The 18,451-nt window shown below is 57.2% G+C and overlaps 1 protein-coding gene across 2 annotated transcripts; it reads right to left on the bottom strand.

The window, feature by feature from the left end:
- Window positions 1-7,676: 7,676 nt before the first annotated feature.
- Window positions 7,677-18,181, bottom strand: BCL3 (BCL3 transcription coactivator). Of its 2 annotated transcripts, XM_045442009.1 has the most exons (9): window positions 17,743-18,181; window positions 15,825-15,978; window positions 10,860-10,968; window positions 10,426-10,630; window positions 10,239-10,327; window positions 9,945-10,022; window positions 9,096-9,263; window positions 8,740-8,857; window positions 7,677-8,291 (listed from the first exon to the last, which is right to left on the bottom strand). In XM_045442009.1, exons 1-9 carry the CDS (start codon window positions 17,996-17,998, stop codon window positions 8,104-8,106), a joined length of 1,365 nt encoding a protein of 454 aa, XP_045297965.1. In that variant the 5' UTR covers window positions 17,999-18,181; the 3' UTR covers window positions 7,677-8,103. The 2 variants fall into 2 exon arrangements, with proteins under 2 accessions (XP_045297965.1, XP_045297966.1); XM_045442010.1 differs by lacking the exons at window positions 7,677-8,291; window positions 8,740-8,857; window positions 9,096-9,263; window positions 17,743-18,181 and adding exons at window positions 9,278-9,833; window positions 16,082-17,093.
- Window positions 18,182-18,451: the final 270 nt, after the last annotated feature.

Here is an 18,451-nt window from a genome sequence, read left to right on the forward strand (position 1 = left end):
AAACAACAAGGAATGAAATACTGATACATGCTACATTATGCCAAGTGAAAGAAGCCAGTCACGAAATGCCATATACTGAAGGATTAAATTTATATAAAATGTTCGGAAGAGAAAAACCTGTAGAGACAGAAAGTATAGTAGGGGTTGCCTAGGGCTGAAGGGGGTTGGGAAGAAATAGGGAGTGACTAGTAGTGGGTATGGGGTTTCTTTTGGGGGTGAAGACAGGTTTTTTTTTTTTAATTTTTTAACGTTTATTTATTTTTTTTTGAGACAGGGAGAGACAGCATGAATGGGGGAGGGTCAGAGAGAGAGGGAGACACAGAATCTGAAACAGGTTCCAGGCTCTGAGCTGTCAGCACAGAGCCCGACGTGGGGCTCGAACTCACGGACCGTGAGATCATGACCTGAGCCGAAGTCGGATGCTTAACCGACTAAGCCACCCAGGCACCCCAAGACAGGTTTTAAATTGATTGTAATGATGATCGCACAGCTCTTTGAATTTACTAAAACCATTGAATTGTACCCTTTAAATAGCTGAGTTGCATGGTGTATACATTATATCTCAATAAAGCTGTTTAATTTATTATTTTTTTTTAATTTTTTTTTTCAACGTTTATTTATTTTTGGGACAGAGAGAGACAAAGCATGAACGGGGGAGGGGCAGAGAGAGAGGGAGACACAGAATCGGAAACAGGCTCCAGGCTCTGAGCCATCAGCCCAGAGCCCGACGCCGGGCTCGAACTCACGGACCGCGAGATCGTGACCTGGCTGAAGTTGGACGCTTAACCGACTGCGCCACCCAGGCGCCCCTATTTTTTTTTTAATTAAAAAAAAAATTTTTTTTAACGTTTATTTATTTTTGAGACAGAGACAGAGCATGAATGGGGGAGGGGCAGAGAGAGAGAGGGAGACACAGAATCGGAAGCAGGCTTCAGGCTCTGAGCCATCAGCCCAGAGCCCGACGCGGGGCTCGAACTCACAGACCATGAGATTGTGACCTGAGCTGAAGTCGGAAGCTTAACCGACTGAGCCACCCAGGCGCCCCTAAAGCTGTTTAATTTAAAAAGTTTATTTAGGGGCGCCTGGGTGGCACAGTCAGTTAAGCGTCCGACTTCAGCCAGGTCACGATCTCACGGTCCGTGAGTTTGAGCCCCACATCGGGCTCTGTGCTGACAGCTCAGAGCCTGGAACCTGTTTCAGATTCTGTGTCTCCCTCTCTCTCTGCCCCTCCCCCGTTCATGCTCTGTCTCTCTCTGTCCCAAAAATAAATAAACGTTGAAAAAAAAATAAATAAAAAGTTTATTTATTTTGAGAGAGAGAGGGAGAGTGAGCAGGAGAGGGGCAAGAGGAGAGGAGAGAGAGATCTCAAGCAGGCTCATGCTGTCAGAGCAGAGCCCAGCTCAGGGTTCAGTCCCACCAACTGGGAGATCATGACCTGAGCTGAAATCGAGTCAGTAGCTGCTAAACCAACAGAGCCACCCAGGTGCCCCTCAATAAAACTTTTTAAAAAGTGGAGGCCAGGGGCGACTGGGTGGCTCAGTCGGTTAAGCGGCCGACTTCGGCTCAGGTCATGATCTCGCGGTCCGTGAGTTCGAGCCCCGCGTCGGGCTCTGTGCTGACAGCTCAGAGCCTGGAGCCTGTTTCAGATTCTGTGTCTCCCTCTCTCTGACCCTCCCCCATTCATGCTCTGTCTCTCTCTGTCTCAAAAATAAATAAACGTTAAAAAAAAAAATTAAAAAAAAAAAAGTGGAGGTCAGAGGCGCCTGGGTGGCTCACCAGTCTGTTAAGGCGTCTGACTCTTGATCTCAGGTCTTGAGCTCAGAGTTGTGAGTTGACACGCCCAGTGGGGGAGCCTACTTAAAAAATATATAATTATATAATAATAATATAGAAGAAAAAATAAAAAGCGGAGGCCAGATCCTAGAGTAGCCACAAGAGGGCGCTCCAAGTACAGACGTAACGCCTCCCTGGGGAACAAGTTTCTCAGGCCACGCCCCAGACTCTGGCCACGCCTCCGACTCACTGGCCACGCCCCAAGGCTCTGACCACACTTCAGGCTGCTGCCTGCCCCTCATCCCAGCCAGGCCTCTGAGGCTGGCCACGCCCCTTAACCACACCCGAAGGCCCGGGTCACACCCCAAGGCCGCGTCTGAAGCAGCAAATTCACCGTCCCAACTCCCCAAACTCTGACCACAGATGCAGGCACGGACTTAGATACTCTAGAAACGCAGAGCCTGAAACCTTCAACTTTTAAACCATGACTTTTTATTGTGCAATCACTTTTTTTCTCTTTTGAAATCGTTTTAAACTGGCAGGAAAGTCGCAAGAATAGGACAGAGACTTCTTGCGTACCCCTCACCCAGAGTCACCAGTCGTGAACAGTGTCTAGTGGGCTCCATCATGGGCTTTCTCTGCTTTTCTCCCCTCGGAACTGTTGGAGAGTAGGTTTCAGGCGTTATGGCCTTTGCCCTAAACGCTTGTATTTCCACACATGAGGTTATTCCCCGACACAGTTACAGTGCAGTTATCAAAATCAGGACACTTGCCAGTGGAGTGCATCGTCTCAGAAGGCGCAGGATATTGGTCATTCCGTTACCGATGATGGTGAGTCTCAGAACCCTGGACTCCTAGGCTCACCAAGTCAGCCCCCCCCCCCCCCCCCGCTCTCTGGGCCTCAGTTTCCCTTTCCGTAAAATGGCAGTTTGGCTTCCACGAGGGTCTGCAAACACATCTAACCAGTAGATGTGTCCGGGTTTGTTTGCATGCTCCTAAAATTGTTTTTTGGGAACGGCACCAACCTTTAGGATTTGGCAGATTTATTTCATGCATGCGTCTGGAAGAGATGTTCCATGACTGAGGGTCTGGATTTACCCAGGGTGGTGATAGCAAGTGAAACTTTGCAGCAGCGGTCGGGGTCTCCGAGAAATGCACTTGAAAAGAGGACCTTTGGCTTCAGAATGTTAGGACTGTCACAGACGAGGCGAGCAGTCTTGGTGCTAGTGGTTGAGGGATGTGGGCTTAGTTCTGTGAGGTCTGGGGGGGCTGGAGACCCTATATATGGACCTCCTCCCCCCTCCTGGGAGTCTGCCCTTCTCCAGGGGAAGGGGGATGGGGGTGTAAGGAGGATGGGGGTGTAAGGACACGCGCCCAGTCCCAAGGTTAGGAGGCTGAGAGGGGATTTCCATGTGTGGAGAAGCCAGATCCTTTGCTTTAGAGAAGTAACTTACCAAGGTCAATGCCCGGTTCAGCTCTTGAACCTGGGGCGAGTTTCTCACACATGAAGAGGCACATCACCCACAGCCTGGACTCACAAGTTCAAGGAGATTCCCGACACACACTCTAGGCTGATATTGGGCCAGGCCCTGTACTACACGTCTGGCGCCCACACTCTCATTAAGTCCTGATCAACTCCTCAACCCCGAGAGGCGCGTGTTAATCCCGTTTGGCCAACGAGGATACTGAGGCTCAGGACGGTAAACTCATTTCAACTACGGTCGCGTTAGCCACTTGGTAGCAGAGCCCTGGCGTGACAGATACACTTGCTGCCCCTTGATGACTCTTCTCCCGTCTTCCTTTTGTAACAGAACCTCAGAATTTTAGCTGGCCAGAAAAAAATGACATTTCCTGGTCTCCCTTGCGGGCCCATGACCAAATTCTAGGCAATAGAATGTGATATGTAAAACTTCTGGGTTGACTTTCTTTTTTTTTCTTCTCAATGGTTGGAATGCGGATGTGATGGTGGGAGCTGGAGCAGCCATCTTGGGCCACAGGGTGGAAGTGCGAGGTGAAGGCAGCGAGCAGCAAGGTAGGAGTCTGGGTCTCTGACATTTTCAAGCTACTATTCTAGCCCTGGGTGTTCACTGGACCTTTACGTGAGAGAAACACAGACTTCCATCCTAGTTAAGCTGCTGTGTATTTTTATTAATAATATTTTTAAGTTTATTTATTTTGAGAGAGAGAGAGAGAAAGTGTGGGAGGGGCAGAGAGAGAGAGAGAGGGAGAGAGAGAATCCCAAGCAGGCTCCGCATTGTCAGCCAAGCCCCCCACGAGGGGCTCGATGTCACCAACTGTGAGATCAGGACCTGAGCCGAAATCAATAGTCGGAGGCTTAAACGACTGGGCCACCCAGGTGCCCGTAGCCACTATCTATTTTTAGGTTTTGTTAGAAAAGCTGAGTAAAAAGTGTAGCTAATACACGCATCTAGGCTAGGACCTCGTTATCTAATTTTTCCGTCAAGATAAAGAATAGGCCTCTCCTCCTCCGCCTGGCCTCCCTCAAAACCAATTCCCAGACGCTGACCACACCGATTCCCGTTTATCAACTTCTCTCTCAGCACCACACGCAACTCATTCGTGTCTATGACCCCCACGACAAACTGGCAAGGCGGACGCTATTATTACGTCCCCTTTCTGCAGATGAGGAAACTGAGGCACAGGGCCCTGAAGTCCCCTGATTGAGGTCACACCGCGAGGAGGCGGGAGGGCGCGACTCGAGCTCAGTTCTGACTCCGGGGCCTGTGCTGTCTCGCTCGCACCCCTGCTTGTCATCCTTTCCAGCAGCACGCGACGTGTGCACAGGCGCGCACGGGCCCACGTGCAGTTAAAAACAGACACGGGGCGCCTGGCGGACTCGGTTGAGCGTCTGATTTCAGCGTGGGTCGTGATGTCACGGCTGGGGAGTTCGCGCCCCGCATCGGGCTCTCCGCTGTCAACGCAGAGACCGCTTCGGATTCTCTGTCCCCCCACCCCCCTCTCTGCCCCTCCTCTGCTCTCTCTCTCTCAAAAGTAAACAAACCTTAAATTAAAAGAAAATAATAGATGCTACCGTGCACGACCTTCCTGCACGGCAAGGGGGCCCAGTGATTGGGAGCATGGGCTTTGGAGGCGGCAGACCGGGGCTTGGGCAGATTTGCTCTCTCTGAGTCTTAGTTTTCCCGTCTGGAGTATGGGCGCTGTCATGGCCAGTAAAGGGCTGCCGACATTTTCGTTTCTATTCATACCTTCCAATCGGCCCCACGCAGGCACAAAGAATCGCGGGGAACCATAACGTAGGGGGGTGGGAGTGGGGTGGGGGAGGCTCATTCATTCTGCCCCCTCACTTCTCAAGGGTCTGCCCCCTGCCCCGCGGTGTGCTGGCTGCCCTGGGAAGGGCGGCCGCAGGGAAGGAGCCCCCTGCTGGAGAGACAGTCATTGTACAAGGCCTTACACGTGTGATGGGACTATCGCATGAGAAGTTCTCACACACAGCTGCCGGCAGGGCTCAAGTCACCCTCTGTAGTGGCTTGCATGGTGGCCAACCCTCCCCCCCCCCGCCCCCGCCAAGGCCCTCATAAAAATATGTCCCCATCCTAACCCCTGGAACTCATGAATATGACCTTACTTGGGAAACAGATCTTTGCAGATATAATTAAGGCAAGGTTCTTGAGATGAGACCATCTTGGATTACCTAGGGGGGCCCTAAACCCATTGTCAAGGATCCTTACAAGAGACAGAAGAGGGGCGCCTGGGTGGCGCAGGGGGTTAAGAGACTGACTTCGGCTCAGGTCGTGATCTCATGGTCTGTGGGTTCGAGCCCCGCGTCGGGCGCTATGTTGACAGCTTAGAGCCTGGAGCCTGCTTTGGATTCTGTGTCTCCCTCTCTCTCTCTGCTCCTCCCCCGTTCTTGTGCTCTGGCTCTCTCTCTCAGAAATAAATAAACATTTTGAAAAATTAATTAAAGAGACAGAAGAAGAGAAGACACAGACACACGGAGGGGAGGCCCCACAAAGACAGAGGCAGAGACCACAGGCTCAGGAGTGGGGGCGCCTCCGGGAGCTGGGAGGGGCAAGGAGCCTTTGGAGGGGGTGTGGCCCCGCTGCCTACTTTATTCCAGACTTCTGGCCTCTAGAACCGCGAGAGAATACATTTCGGGAATCAATTTCGGTCGTTTTGCGCCACCTGGTTTGTGGCCATTTATTACAGCAACCCTAGGAAGCTCATGGGCCTTCCTCGGGGGTTCCAGCCTGTCTTTGCTGTCCCCACTGTCCGTCCATCCTTTCCCGATGGTCAAATCCCTGTCCCAGGTCTGTTATCCGCATACCTACCTCCTAGTAATGTTGCTTCTCCAGCGGGCGCCTGGGGTCGGCTGAATAAAGGCTCTCAACGGTATCTATGTCCTAATCCCTACAATCTGTAGATGTCACTTTAAATTTTTAAAAATATATTTTATTTTGGGGGGTGGAGAGAGGGAGAGAGAGAATCTTTTTTTTTTTTTTAACGTTTATTTATTTTTGAGACAGAGAGAGACAGAGCATGAACGGGGGAGGAGCAGAGAGAGGGAGACACAGAATCAGAAGCAGGCTCCAGGCTCTGAGCTGCCGGCACAGAGCCCGACGCGGGGCTCGAACTCACGAACCTCGAGATCATGACCTGAGCCAAAGACAGACGCTTAACCGGCTGAGTCACCCAGGCGCCCCAAGAGAGAGAGAATCTTAAGCAGTCTCCACACTTAGCATGGAACCTGATTTGAGGCTCGCTCTCACGACCCTGGGATCATGGCCTGAGCTGAAATCAAGAGTTGGCCACTCAACAGACTGAGTCACCCAGATGCCCCTGTGGATGTTACTTTGTTTATTAAAATGGTTTTTTTTAGGGGCGCCTGGGTGGCGCAGTCGGTTAAGCGTCCGACTTCAGCCAGGTCACGATCTCGCGGTCCGTGAGTTCGAGCCCCGCGTCGGGCTCTGGGCTGATGGCTCAGAGCCTGGAGCCTGTTTCCGATTCTGTGTCTCCCTCTCTCTCTGCCCCTCCCCCGTTCATGCTCTGTCTCTCTCTGTCCCAAAAATAAATAAACGTTGAAAAAAAAATTTTTTTTTAAATAAAAAAAAAAATCGTTTTTTTTAATGTTTATTTATTTTGAGAGAGAGAGAGAGAGATACAGAGCTCGAAGGGGAGGAGAGGCAGAGAGAGAGGAAGACAGAATGTGAAGCAGGGTCCAGGCTCTGAGCTGTCAGCACAGAGCCCAACGCAGAGCTCGAACCCATGAACTGTGAGATCATGACCTGAGCCCAAGTTGGATGCTTAACCGACTGAGCCACGAAGGCACCCCTGATCTTGGACTTCTGACCTGTGGAACTGTGAGTGAATAAATCTGGTGTTTTAAGCCACTAAATTTGTGGTGTTTTGTGACAGTGGTGACAGGAAATGAATGCAACCCCTGAGTGATACGTAAGTGACACATCCACAGAGTCAAAACACAAACACTGCATGGCGGCCAGGGCGGGGGGAGGGCTCTGGGATCACGGAGTAAAAAAAAAAAGGGGGCACGTGAGGCAAGGCAGCCACACGGAGTCACACGATGACCACAGGTTTCAACGTTACATTCACCAGCGCCACACGCACACAGGCCCGACACAATCAGTCCTGTGACAGTCAGCTGTGATACCACAGGGACACACAAGCCTCAGAAGCCCACCCATCTGCAGACCCCCAGGGTCACTACGGAATCCAAAAAGGTCCCCCGGAAAGACGTCACGCCCTGTGTCATGCCCAGAAAACAGTGGCGCGGTGACACGGCACAACAAACGCACCAGAAATCCCAGAGTCACCGCACCTGTCATCATCGGTCGGAGACAGACGCGGTCACCCAGGGAGTCTGCGGCTTTGGCAGCTCCGCGTGCAAGAGGCCCAGCCAAGCCGGGTATGGTACAAAAATAGTTTATTACAAAAGAAATCTAACCAAAATGCCTAATAATTTACATTGTTATCAGTGCCTGGCTACAGCCCATCTGCCCCTCCTCATCCATCTGGGTAGAGGGGGCGAGGGGAGTGGCGATTCCCTGGTTCCACCAGCTCTGGGAGAGGAGAAGGAATTTGGGCGGAACTCAAGACAGGGGCCTGGTGCCAGAGGATAAAAGGTGTAAGAGTCCTGGGTGGGGGGCTCGGGGCGCGAAGATATCTTTGCTCGGAAGAGGGGGCTTATGGGTAGATGCTTGTGCCTCTGTGCAAATCCTGGTCCTGAAGTTGGGGGGGGGGCAGAGTGAGGTTTTCACAGTTTCCAGGAGGCTTGACCCCAACAGGGCAGGGAGGTCGCTCCGCATGAGTCTGAGATCTGCCCCCCCATCCCTCTCAGCTGCCTCCTGGAGCTGAAGAGGGGGGCACCGGCCGGCCAGGGGCTCGGAGGACCCCAGCGAAGGTCAGGAAGGCAGGGGGAGATGACGGAGGAAGGAAGAAATTGGGGGGAGCCATGGGGAATCCAGGTGGGTCCTTGGGGGGAGACTGGGAGGGCGAGGAGGAGGGTGATGCAGAAAGGAGACCTGGGGGAAGAAGAAGGGTGGGCACAGTGAGAGACCAGCTCTAAAGAGAAGGGGTCCGGACCACCCTGGGTGTCTGGGGAGGGAGAGGGGTCTAGAAGGTTCTGCGAGGGTAGAGACAGGAGCCTGAAAGATTCCTGGAGGGCAGAGACAAGGGCCTGGATGGTTCTGGGGGAGGAGAGGCGAAGGGCTTGGGGTCCTGGATGGTTGTGGGGAGTGGGAGGAGGGGTCGGGGCCTGGAGGTTGGTGGGGGGAGGAACTGGAGGCCTGGATGGCTGGTACGGGGAGGGGCTGGGAGCCTGGACAGCTGTGGGAGGAGGGGCTGGGAGCCTGGATGGTTGGTGGGGGGAGGGGCTGGGGACCCGGATGGCTGGTGGGGGGAGGGGCTGGGAGCCTGGATGGCTGTGCGAGGGGAGACTGGGAGGTTGGCGCTGCGGAGCTAGGTTCTCACCATTGGAGCTGAGGAGGCTACTGCTCTCAGGGGAGGTGGTGGCACTGCGGTCCGGCGAGGGCTCTGGCTGTGATGCAGGAGCGGGCCTGGTCGCCTTCCCCCTCAGGATGTCGATGACCTGTAGGAGGACAGGGGTCACCACCAGGCTGCTCCAGCCCACGCTGCTCTCCCTCTCTCCAGTCTCGGCGTGCGCGGTCGGCTCCGTGCCTCAGTGTCCCCTGTCCGAGCTCGCTCCCACGGACCCACAGGCTGTCCCGCTCCCCCGCGCGCATGGGCACAGACACGCGCGCGCACTCCGATGTCCCATCCGCGCGGACCGGCGCTCGGGCACAGGCCCTCCCAGCGCGGACACTCACCCGGCGGCTGCGCGCCACCATGAGCGGCGTGTCGTTGTGGCAGTTCTTGAGGCCACTGTCGGCGCCGCTGCGGACCAGCGTGCGCACGAGCGGGAGGAGCCCGCGGCCAGACGCGGAGTGCAGCGCCGAGCTGCCCGAGTACATCTGCGCGTTCACGTTGGCGCCGTGCTGCGGGGCGGGAGCCGAGGGTCAGGACCGCCGCGGCCCCGCGGGACCCCGGCCCGGGCGGCGGGTGAGGCGGGGCCACAGGAGGGGCGGGGCCGGGATGGGGTCCGAGCGCGGGGCTGGGGACTGAGGCTGGGGGGGCTGGGGACTGAGGCTGGGCTCCCCCCCCCCCCCCACCGCCCGGACCGAGGCCAGGACCCGGGCGGGACCAGATCCTGGGTGAGGTGACGGAAGGGTGGAAACCAGAACCCAGGGCGGGTCAGAGCGGGACTGGGCGGACGGGCTGAACCAGCCGGAGCAGGACTCGGCCGCCCGGCCGGAGTAGGGGCGGAGTCCGAGAAACGAAGGGTCCAGAATCCAGGCGGGGCGGAAGGACCGCACGGGGAAAGGGTCAAAACCGGCCAGCGGGGTGAGCAAGGCCGCCGCTGCACCGGGCCCGGCTCGGGTGGGGGCGGGGGAGGAAAGGGAGAAGGTCCGGGACCAGAGGGCAGCCTGGAGGGGTGAGGTCATAGACAAATGGAGGCCTAGAAGGGCGAGACAGCGCTGGAAGCGGAGCACGAGAGGGAGCCGGACCTGGAAGGCAGGGGGGATGCCAGGGACGGGGGAGGCGGGTGGGGGCGCCACTGCTGGGCTGGTGCTGGAGGAGAGGGTGGGCGAGCGGCCAAGGGCGAGGGCAGTACCCACCTGCAGCAGGAGCTGCACCATGCTCAGGCTGTTGTTTTCCACTGCGTGGATGAGTGGGGAGCGGCCGCTTTTAATGTCCTGCAGAAGGGAGGGAAGGTCTCGGAGTCGCTCCAAGCGCTGCCCAATCAGCCGGCGGCCAGCATCCCAGCCGCCGGGTCTGGCGTCTCAATCCCCTTAGATACTTCAAGCCCCACCCCCACCCCCCCGCGCGCGCGGTGTCCCACGCAAGCCCCGCCCCCTCGGGGGTCCCGCCCCGGCTCCTCTTGGCCCCGCCTCCGGCCCGCGCCTGCTCACCACCGCATCGATGTCTGCGCCTCGCTCCAGCAAGAGCAGCACGGCTTCGGGGCACTCCATGTTCACGGCCACGTGTAAGGCGGTGAGCCCTGAGGTACAGGAAGACTCAGTGTAAACCTGGGTTTGGGGGCCCTTGGACTTCAGGTCTTGCCAGACAGTCCCACTCGGCGCCGGGGTAGGTGCTCACCGTCGTAATTGCGGGCCTCTAGGTCCACGGTGCCCGGGGCTGCGCTGTCCAGCAGGGCCCGGAGGCAGGTCGGGCTGCGGTGCTCACACGCCAGGTGGGCTGCTGTCTGGCCATGACGGTCCAGTGCCATGGGGCTGGCACCGGCCATCACGAGGAGCCGGACCACAGATGGCAGTGTGGTGATCACAGCCAGGTGTAGCGGTGTCTGGGGGAACAGAGACTGTGAGGGACCTGTGCCCTGCCCTGCGTCCCAGTCCTGTCTCTCAGAATTTCCGAGTCCCGATCCCCAGCTCCAGTCTCACTCAGGAACCAGAACTCTGGAGTACCTCCTCCCTCAGATTCAAGAGCCACGGCCCCCAGCTCCTCCCGTCCCAGGATTCAGGAGTCCGGACCCTCGGCCCTCTCTTCCATCAGATCCAGGCCCCCGGGCTCACCTGTCGTAGGTTGTTGTAGATATCCAGCTCCCGGCCGCCATGCTGGAAGAGGTTGACAAGCCGATGCACGGCAGGCAGATTGCCCTGCACCACGGCAATGTGGAGTGGCCTGGGGGCGGGGGAGGGGATCACAAGCGTTAGGGGCTGGTTACCTCTCGCCCCCATAAAATTAGTGGTGCGAACTCCAACATGTGCCGGGGACTTTGGAGGAACATCCAGAATCCAATCACTTCTGACCCTCACTCCCTCCATCCTGGTTCAGCCACCATCGCCTCCCTCCTGCATGGTTCCCTCCTCACTGGCCTCCCTGCTTCAACCCCGGCTCTACCGTCTGTCCCCCCCACAGCAGCCAGAGAGCCCTTTTTGCAACTTAGATCAAGCCCCTTCTCTGCTCAGGACCCTCAGATTAAAGGCCAAACAGGCCTCGTGGGGGCTTGTCTCCCCCTTCTTCAACACTTTTGGCTTCTCCGTCTGCTCTCTTCACTCTGCTTGACTTTCTTGCTGTTCCTTGACCTTGCTGGTCCCTCCCAGGGCCCTGACACTGGCTGTTCCCTGGAACAGTGGTCCCCCAGATACCTGCAAGACTTGCTCCCCTCATTTGGGCCTCTGCTAAAATGGTATGGCTACGACTCCCTCCCCTCCCCCCTGCCCCTGCTTACTTTTCCTCCACACCATCATCTGACATTGTACAGTTTACTTGTTTCCTGTCTGAATCTCCCCCGCTAGAATGTCAACTCCACCAGGGCAGGGCGTTCTGTCTGCTTTGGTCACGGCCCAGCGCCCAGGACAGCTGCCCGGTGCTGAGCCCCGCACACACGTACCCAATAAATGAACCCATCGCAGTGATCCCTGGCCAGCCTGGAAGCTGGGGAGCCTGTTCCCACCTCTCTCCGGCCCCGGCTTGCTCATGTGTGAAATGCGCGGGGATGAGGCAGGTGTCATCGAGTTCCCTCCACCACTGGTGACTTGCACGCCACATGCAGAGCATTTATTTGGAGGAGTGTTTGTCCAAAGGGGAGGTGGGATGTAGGGGGAGGGAGTCATTGTTCTGGACGCTGGGCCGCACGCATAACCCAGATCCCCCCTTCCAGACTGAAGGACTCATTCCCTTAGCTTATGGGAAGGTCGTGAGCTATCAGCTGTCTCTGGGAATTACCCTCTGCTGAAAAGAAGTGCTTGCCCGGGTCATGAGTGGGGGCAGCCGCCATCCACTGGCATCCCGTGACTGGGCGCTGCTGGCACAGAGGGCCTAGCCTCTGGCGCCATCGCTAAAGGCCATTCCAGCTGCAGCGTTCCCTGTGAGACAGCTCAGCCCCCCTGAGGCGACACAGCAGCCCAACTTCTGTGCAGCCTGCTTCCTTCATCCCCACAGGCATTGATTTGGAGAGTATGTCCCAGTAAACTCCATGCGCCTTCCCACAGCCCCCAACCTGGAAGAGTCATTTAGAGTTGAGGGCAATCTGGGATGATGGGGTGTGTGTGTGTGTGTGTGTGTGTGTGTGTGTGTGTGTGTGTGTGTAGGGGGGACCATTAGCACTAAGGGTACAAGGTTAACTGTATATACACAGGCCACACAGCTTTCTTAAAGTCCGTTTACTAGAGCAACGAGTTTCTCACCCATCACTGCCTCTTACTAGCCCAAGCTGCCGGTGAGCATTGGCTCCCCCCATGGAAATGTGCTTCCAGAATCCATACTTTATTGTTTTTTTTTTTTAATTAAAAAATTTTTTTAATGTTTATTTTTGACCGAGAGCGTGCCCAAGTGGGGGAGGGGCAGAGGGAGACTACGAAGCAGGCTCCAGGCTCCAAGCTGTAAGCACCAAAGCCTGACGTGGGGACTTGAACCCACCAACCCCGGGGAATCATGACCTGAGCCGAAGTCTGACGCTTAGCCCACTGAGCCACCCAGGCGCCCCTAATTTTTAAGTTTTTAAAATCAGAACCCGACGCGGGGCTTGAACTCACGACCCTGAGATCAAGACCTGAGTTGAGATCAAGAGCTGGATGCTAAACCGTGGAACCAGGGATGGCGGCTTTGGGGGCTGAGCAGGCCGGGGGCAACCCTCCCTCACCTGCAGGTGCTAGAGCAAAGTCACGTGGCCCTCCCGTTTTCTCCCCCATAAAGTATAGCCCACAACAGCGCCCACGTCCCAAGAGCGGCTCTGCAGGTGAAACGCTGAACCTGGTTCCTGAACCTGGTGAAACGCCGAATTTAAAAGGAAAATGTTGGGGGAGGGGCCGGGCCTGGGCCGGGGTGAGGGTGGAGGGGCGGAGAAGGGCTCCCTTGGCTCCCTTCATCTCCCAGGAAGCCCGGCCTGCGTCCCCCTCGGGGCGGGCAGGGTTAAGTGAGGGCAGAGGGAGCGAATGATTTCAGAGAAACCGTCCAGGCCCGAGTTCCCATAAACGCGCGGGCTGCAGGGGGTGGGGCGGGGCTGGAGGAAGTGGGGACGGGAGGGGCGGCCCAGCCCTCGGACTTCCAGTAACAGGTCTGCTGGGCGGGGCTCCGCTTCCTGCTCCCGGGGGAGGGAAGCCTCCCGCCGGGGATCTACCCCGGCCACCCCCCCCTTCCCCCGGCACCCCCCCCTTCCATCCTCGCCTGGGGGGTGGGGCAGGAGGGAGGCCAACCAAAGAGACCAAGCTTCCCTGGAGGGGAAGGACCCCAAGTCTTGCAGCCTAGGGGCGCGTCTCGAACTCCACCCTTCAGGGCTCAGACTCCAGCTGCCTCCCTGTCCCCCATATCCCGGCATCCACCCCTCAGCTCTCTTAGGACCCGGTAGGTAATACGGTGCCCTAACTCTTTGCGGATACCAGCTTCCCCAGTGCCTGGGAGTGATCGATCCCCAAGTTGCCCTCTACCCTGTTGCTTAACCCCTCAGAGGAATACAGTACTCCGACCTCCCCCTCTCTCTTGGAGACCCAGAGTTCTAGCTCCCCGGCGCCTGACCTCTTGAGGGTCCAGATGCCCTGAGATCGTTGCTCTCTTGAGTCCCTAGAGGTCCAGCCTCCCAACCAAGCTTTGCTGCTCTGGGGAACCAGACTTAGCGTGTCCCCCTCCCCCGCTCCCAGGCTAGCCAGCTGTCCATTCCGGTAATGTCTTGGCCCCAGCGGAAGGGGTTAAGGTTAGCTTGAACGCCAGGAGGGGGAGGCTGCGAGTGAGTGACGGGTGCTGACGTGGGGGAGGCAGAGCAGCTGGGCTGCGGTCAAGTTCTGCGGGAAGGGATTTCCCCCAGCAGGCAGCTGAGGAAGAAGTGTTTGCTTTGGAGGGGAGGGGGGGGAGGAGAGCGGGGGAGGGCGGGAGGGGCGCGGGCCTTGAGACTGGGGTGCCAGGTCCTCTGTGTTCACAGGCTGCAAACAAATCACCCCCGGGGGGCAGATACAAATTAAATCTATTTCACAGATGACCCCAGAGGTACCCAGAGTGGGAGGGAACTAGTTTTGTTCGGCCTTTTAGGGATCAGGCACTTTCTCCTGCTTGGACTCAAAGAGTGGCCCACAACCAGCTGGGAAGCTCTGTTAGAACATCCACTCCCAGGTGCTGAGGACCTACTGTGTGCCTGGCCTTGTTCTATGCTCTAGATGTAGGTACACCATTACGCCGAGTCTTAATCTGGATGGGTACTACAGGAGCCCTCCATTTTCCAGGAGGGGAAACTGAGGCTCGGGGATGTGCAGTCGCCTCCCTGGCCAGCGTTGGCGGTCCCCCTTTTTCTGCAGAAGTAAGCCTGTCCACTCCGTCCCTACCTCTCGTTTCCAGTCCCCAAACCAATGCCCAGATAAGCGCTTTATAAAAGTCATCTCACGCCTGCCTCGCAGACTCTCACACACTTAGAGTTCTTGTTTTTATAGGGGGAAACTCAGGCAGAGGGTGGGGGGGGGGTAGAAAGTGGCCAGCGGAAGTTCCAACCTAGGTAGGTAAATAAGAATCTTGATGTTCAGGTGTGTGGTGAGCACAGAGCTTAACCATCCTGCGCAGGGGTTCTCAGCAGCCTCAAGGGCAAGTTCTCCAAGCTGGAGGCAATCAACTATCGGATTTGTGAAATCAGTTTAAGGGATCGGCAAATTAATTGAATGGCCTACGACCGTGAGATCAGGAAACACACTAGAATAGAAAACACAAAGTAGATCCCATCTAGCAAGGGTGACTTGTTCTGTTCTGCGCAATTTTTATTTCAAGCTTGTCTGTGTGTACATGTGCTGGGCTGAACATAAGGTAATAATATGAATTAATACTTACTGAGCATTTCTAACCGACCAGGCTCCGTGCTAAGAGCTTAACGTGCATAATTCATACGACAAGTCAATCAATGAAATGTCTTTCTCGGGGTTGGATTTTTTTTAAAAAGAATTTTTGGGTGTATTTTATTTATTTAGGGACGCCTGGGTGGCTCAGTCTGTTAAGTGTCTGACTCTTGACTTTGGCTCTGGTCAGGATCTCACGGTTAAGTGGGATAGAACCCCGAGTCAGGCTGCATGCGACAGCAAGCACCCTGCTTGGGATTCTCTCTCTCCCTCTTTCTCTCTTTGCCCCTTCCCCGCTCATGCTTGCGTGCTCACACTCTCTCTCTCAAAATAAACGATTAAAATAAAAAAAACCCAATTATTTTATTTATTTAAAGTAATCTCAAACGTAGGGCTTGAACTCACAACCCCGAGATCAAGAGTTGCACGCTCTACCAGGCGCCCCTCTCGTGTTTGCATTTTGATAAATATGTTGACGCCCCCTGCTTCAAAAACAGTCCTAGAATGTAAGTGCTGTCAGACTGCCCATTTTTCAGAAGAGGAGACTGAGGCACGGCGGGGGTGGGGGGGGGGGTGGGGGCAGGGGGGAAAGCCTTGCTCAAAGTCACAGCCAGCAGTGGAGACAGGATTCTAACTCAGGTAGAGGTAATTCAGAAGCCCATGTGTTGTGGTGGGTGAGGTGGCGGGTAGGGCTGACTCCCCCCATTAATGGGGGGCTTTACTCACGTGTCTCCATCCTCATCTGCACGGGTGGCCACGGCGATGTCAGCCGATAGGGGATGTTCCATGGAGCACATCATGGGGTACAGGGGTGTAGGCACGTTCAGGAGAGGAAAGAGGGAGCCCATGGTCGGGGTCGGGTACAGGGGCAGTAGAGGTCCTGGACAGAGGAAAGGACGTGGGTGGTGAGGCCAAGTCAGCAGACCCTCAACCCACCCCTACCTCCAGGCCTTCACCCTTCCTGTGTCACCTGTCCTTTTTCCCAGGTCCCTTTTGCATCTCATACTGGGGCTGAGAGGCCCAAGACAACCTGGCCTTGTACATCCATCTTCTGGGCTCTGGCAACTTCCTCCGCCTTCACCATTCCCCGTGAGCCCTGGTCACGGTCATTGTCACTTAGCTCTTCATGCCTCTGACCTCCATCTCTTACTAGGCAGAGTCCCTTAAGGACGGGACTGAACCCCATCATCACCCAGCAGGGGACCCCAGGGCCTGTGTGCTGGGTGAACTTGTAGCTGAGGGAGGTAAGCATGGGTGTAGGGTGTGGGGTGACTGTGTAGAGAGTTGGGGAGAAAGGGGGTCAGAAGGAGAGAGGAATGGCGTCAGAAGCCAAATATGGCAGCAAAGACATATCCACCCCCCATATAGATGGGGAAAACTGAGGCCTGGGTTCTCATCCAGGGAATGGGGAAAGGGGAGGAGGCAGTGGCAGGCCTCCTGATGCACAAGCTGAGGCTCTCTAAGTGCTGTACTCCGACGGGGTGGAAGGTGCAGGAACGGGGCCAAAATCTGGAGGCACTAGGCATGGGCTCTCTGCAGCTTTGGGGGTCACTCGGGGATGGTAAGGAGGTAGCAGATGCCCCTTCCTTGAGATCAGGGATGGAGAGAATGATGTTTGGCCTTCTTTATCATCTCCTGATCCTTGGGGGCCCCCATCCCTGCGCCCCCAACTCTTCGTATCTCCGGTGCCAGCTCTTGGTGCCCTGAAGCCTTTTGCCTGGAGACCCCTGAATTCTTCATCCTGGCCCTAAGTCCTCCAGTCCCAGAACTCCCCGGTCCTGGCCCGCATTCCTAGAACCCCAGAACCCTCAGTCTCCAGGCCTTGACTTTGTGACCCCCTGACCCTGTGACTTCAGATGAGCCCCTGATCCGTCCTGTGTGACTGTACCTAACTGGGTGCCCAGAGCCCCGGATCTCTGTCCCGCTGGCTCCCCAGGACCCCCTTCCCTTCCATCTGTTCCCTTCCATCCTTGTAACTCCAGATATTGACTCGGATGCTTCAGACTCCCACTCTGTTCTCCTGATTCCCACTATTGTCTGGTATCTCCTGGGTTCCTGAGGTTCTGATGTCCTGACATCCCTAGTATCTGTCTTCTTAGAACCCCAGTCGGCTGTTTCCCTGACTGCCTTTCACACCACGGATCTGGATGCCAGGAACCCCAGTTTCTTGGGCCCAAGTGCTGATTCTGCAAACCCTAGATACCTGGGTTCTAACGAGCTTGTAACTCTGTTCTTGGGACTGTAGGCTCTGTCCGCTTGATTCCCTGAGACCCCCTATCTATGCTGCTGGGCACTGTCCCCTGGGTCCCCATATCTATGGCTTTCGGATGCTGAGCTCTGTCCCCCAGAGCCCCCTGAACAGCCGGCGTTCTGGGACCCCCATATCTGTGTCCCAAGGCACTGCTCCCTGATGCTTCCACAGTGGTGTCCCTGGGACTTCAGGCTCTGCCCCCTCTCAGCTCCCCAGAAACCCCATATCGGTGTCCTTGGGACCTTGGATTCTGTCCCCCCTCCCCCCCCCCCCCCACCGTTTCTCAGCTCCCTGGGACCCCCTGTATGTGCGGCCTGAACTCAGTTCCCTGGCTCTGGTGACCGTCTGCCCCGTCAGACCCCGATCTGGCCAGGACCCGTGGGAGCCACTCACCCTGGTAGTAAAGCGCCTCTGGCCGGGCCAGTCCGTGGGGGGCCGCGGGGACCGCCGGGGAGTCGGAGCCGCCACCTAGGGGATCCGGGGTGACAACGGGGCCCGCGGCGCCGCGGGGGGCGGCGGGTTCCGGGGAGGGCGCGCGCAGCGGGCGCTTGCGGAGCGGCAGCGCGGCGCCGGGGGGCCCGGCGGCCTTGGGCCGGGTGCGCAGGTCCACGGGCCCCTCGTCCATGGCCCCCGCGGGGCATCGGGGCATGGGGCCGCCGGGGACGGCGGCCGAGCGGGCGGCCGGAGCGCGGCTCGGCTCGGCTGCACGGGAGGGTGGCTGCGCCGGGCGCCGGGACTTCCCCTGCCGCCGGCTGAACTGAAGGGACTTTTGTCGGCCGGGGCGGTGCCGGTCGCCCGCCTCCCCGCCCCCGGCCCCCCCCCCCGCCCCCGGGGCCACCCGTCCGCCCCAGGGGTTTCCTGGACCCGCCGCCGCTCCCGCCGCCCCGCGGTGCAGCCCGCCGAGCGTCCCGCCCGCGCCGCCGCGCCCCGCGCCCGCCCCTCTCCCGACCCCGCGGCGCCCCCGGCGGCTGGGCCTCGGTGGGGGGCGGGGAGGGGGGAGGGGGCGGGGTCAGGGCCTGGGGGTCCCCACCCCTACGGCTGCCTGCCTCTCTCAGTCGCTGTCTCAGTCTCAGTGCTTTGGTGTCTCTGGCTATTTGTCTCT

The sequence above is a fragment of the Leopardus geoffroyi genome, chromosome E2 (genome assembly GCF_018350155.1).
Source record: "Leopardus geoffroyi isolate Oge1 chromosome E2, O.geoffroyi_Oge1_pat1.0, whole genome shotgun sequence".
NCBI lineage: Eukaryota > Metazoa > Chordata > Mammalia > Carnivora > Felidae > Leopardus > Leopardus geoffroyi.

Coding starts and splice junctions, on each gene's coding strand:
- BCL3 (XM_045442009.1), bottom strand. CDS start 17,998: ATGCCCCGATGCCCCGCGGGGGCCATGGACGAGGGGCCCGTGGACCTG. Junction 10,969..15,824: donor GCAGATGAGGATGGAGACAC/GTGAGTAAAGCC, acceptor CCCCGCCCCCAG/GCCACTCCACATTGCCGTGG. Junction 10,023..10,238: donor GCGCAGACATCGATGCGGTG/GTGAGCAGGCGC, acceptor TCCCTTCTGCAG/GACATTAAAAGCGGCCGCTC.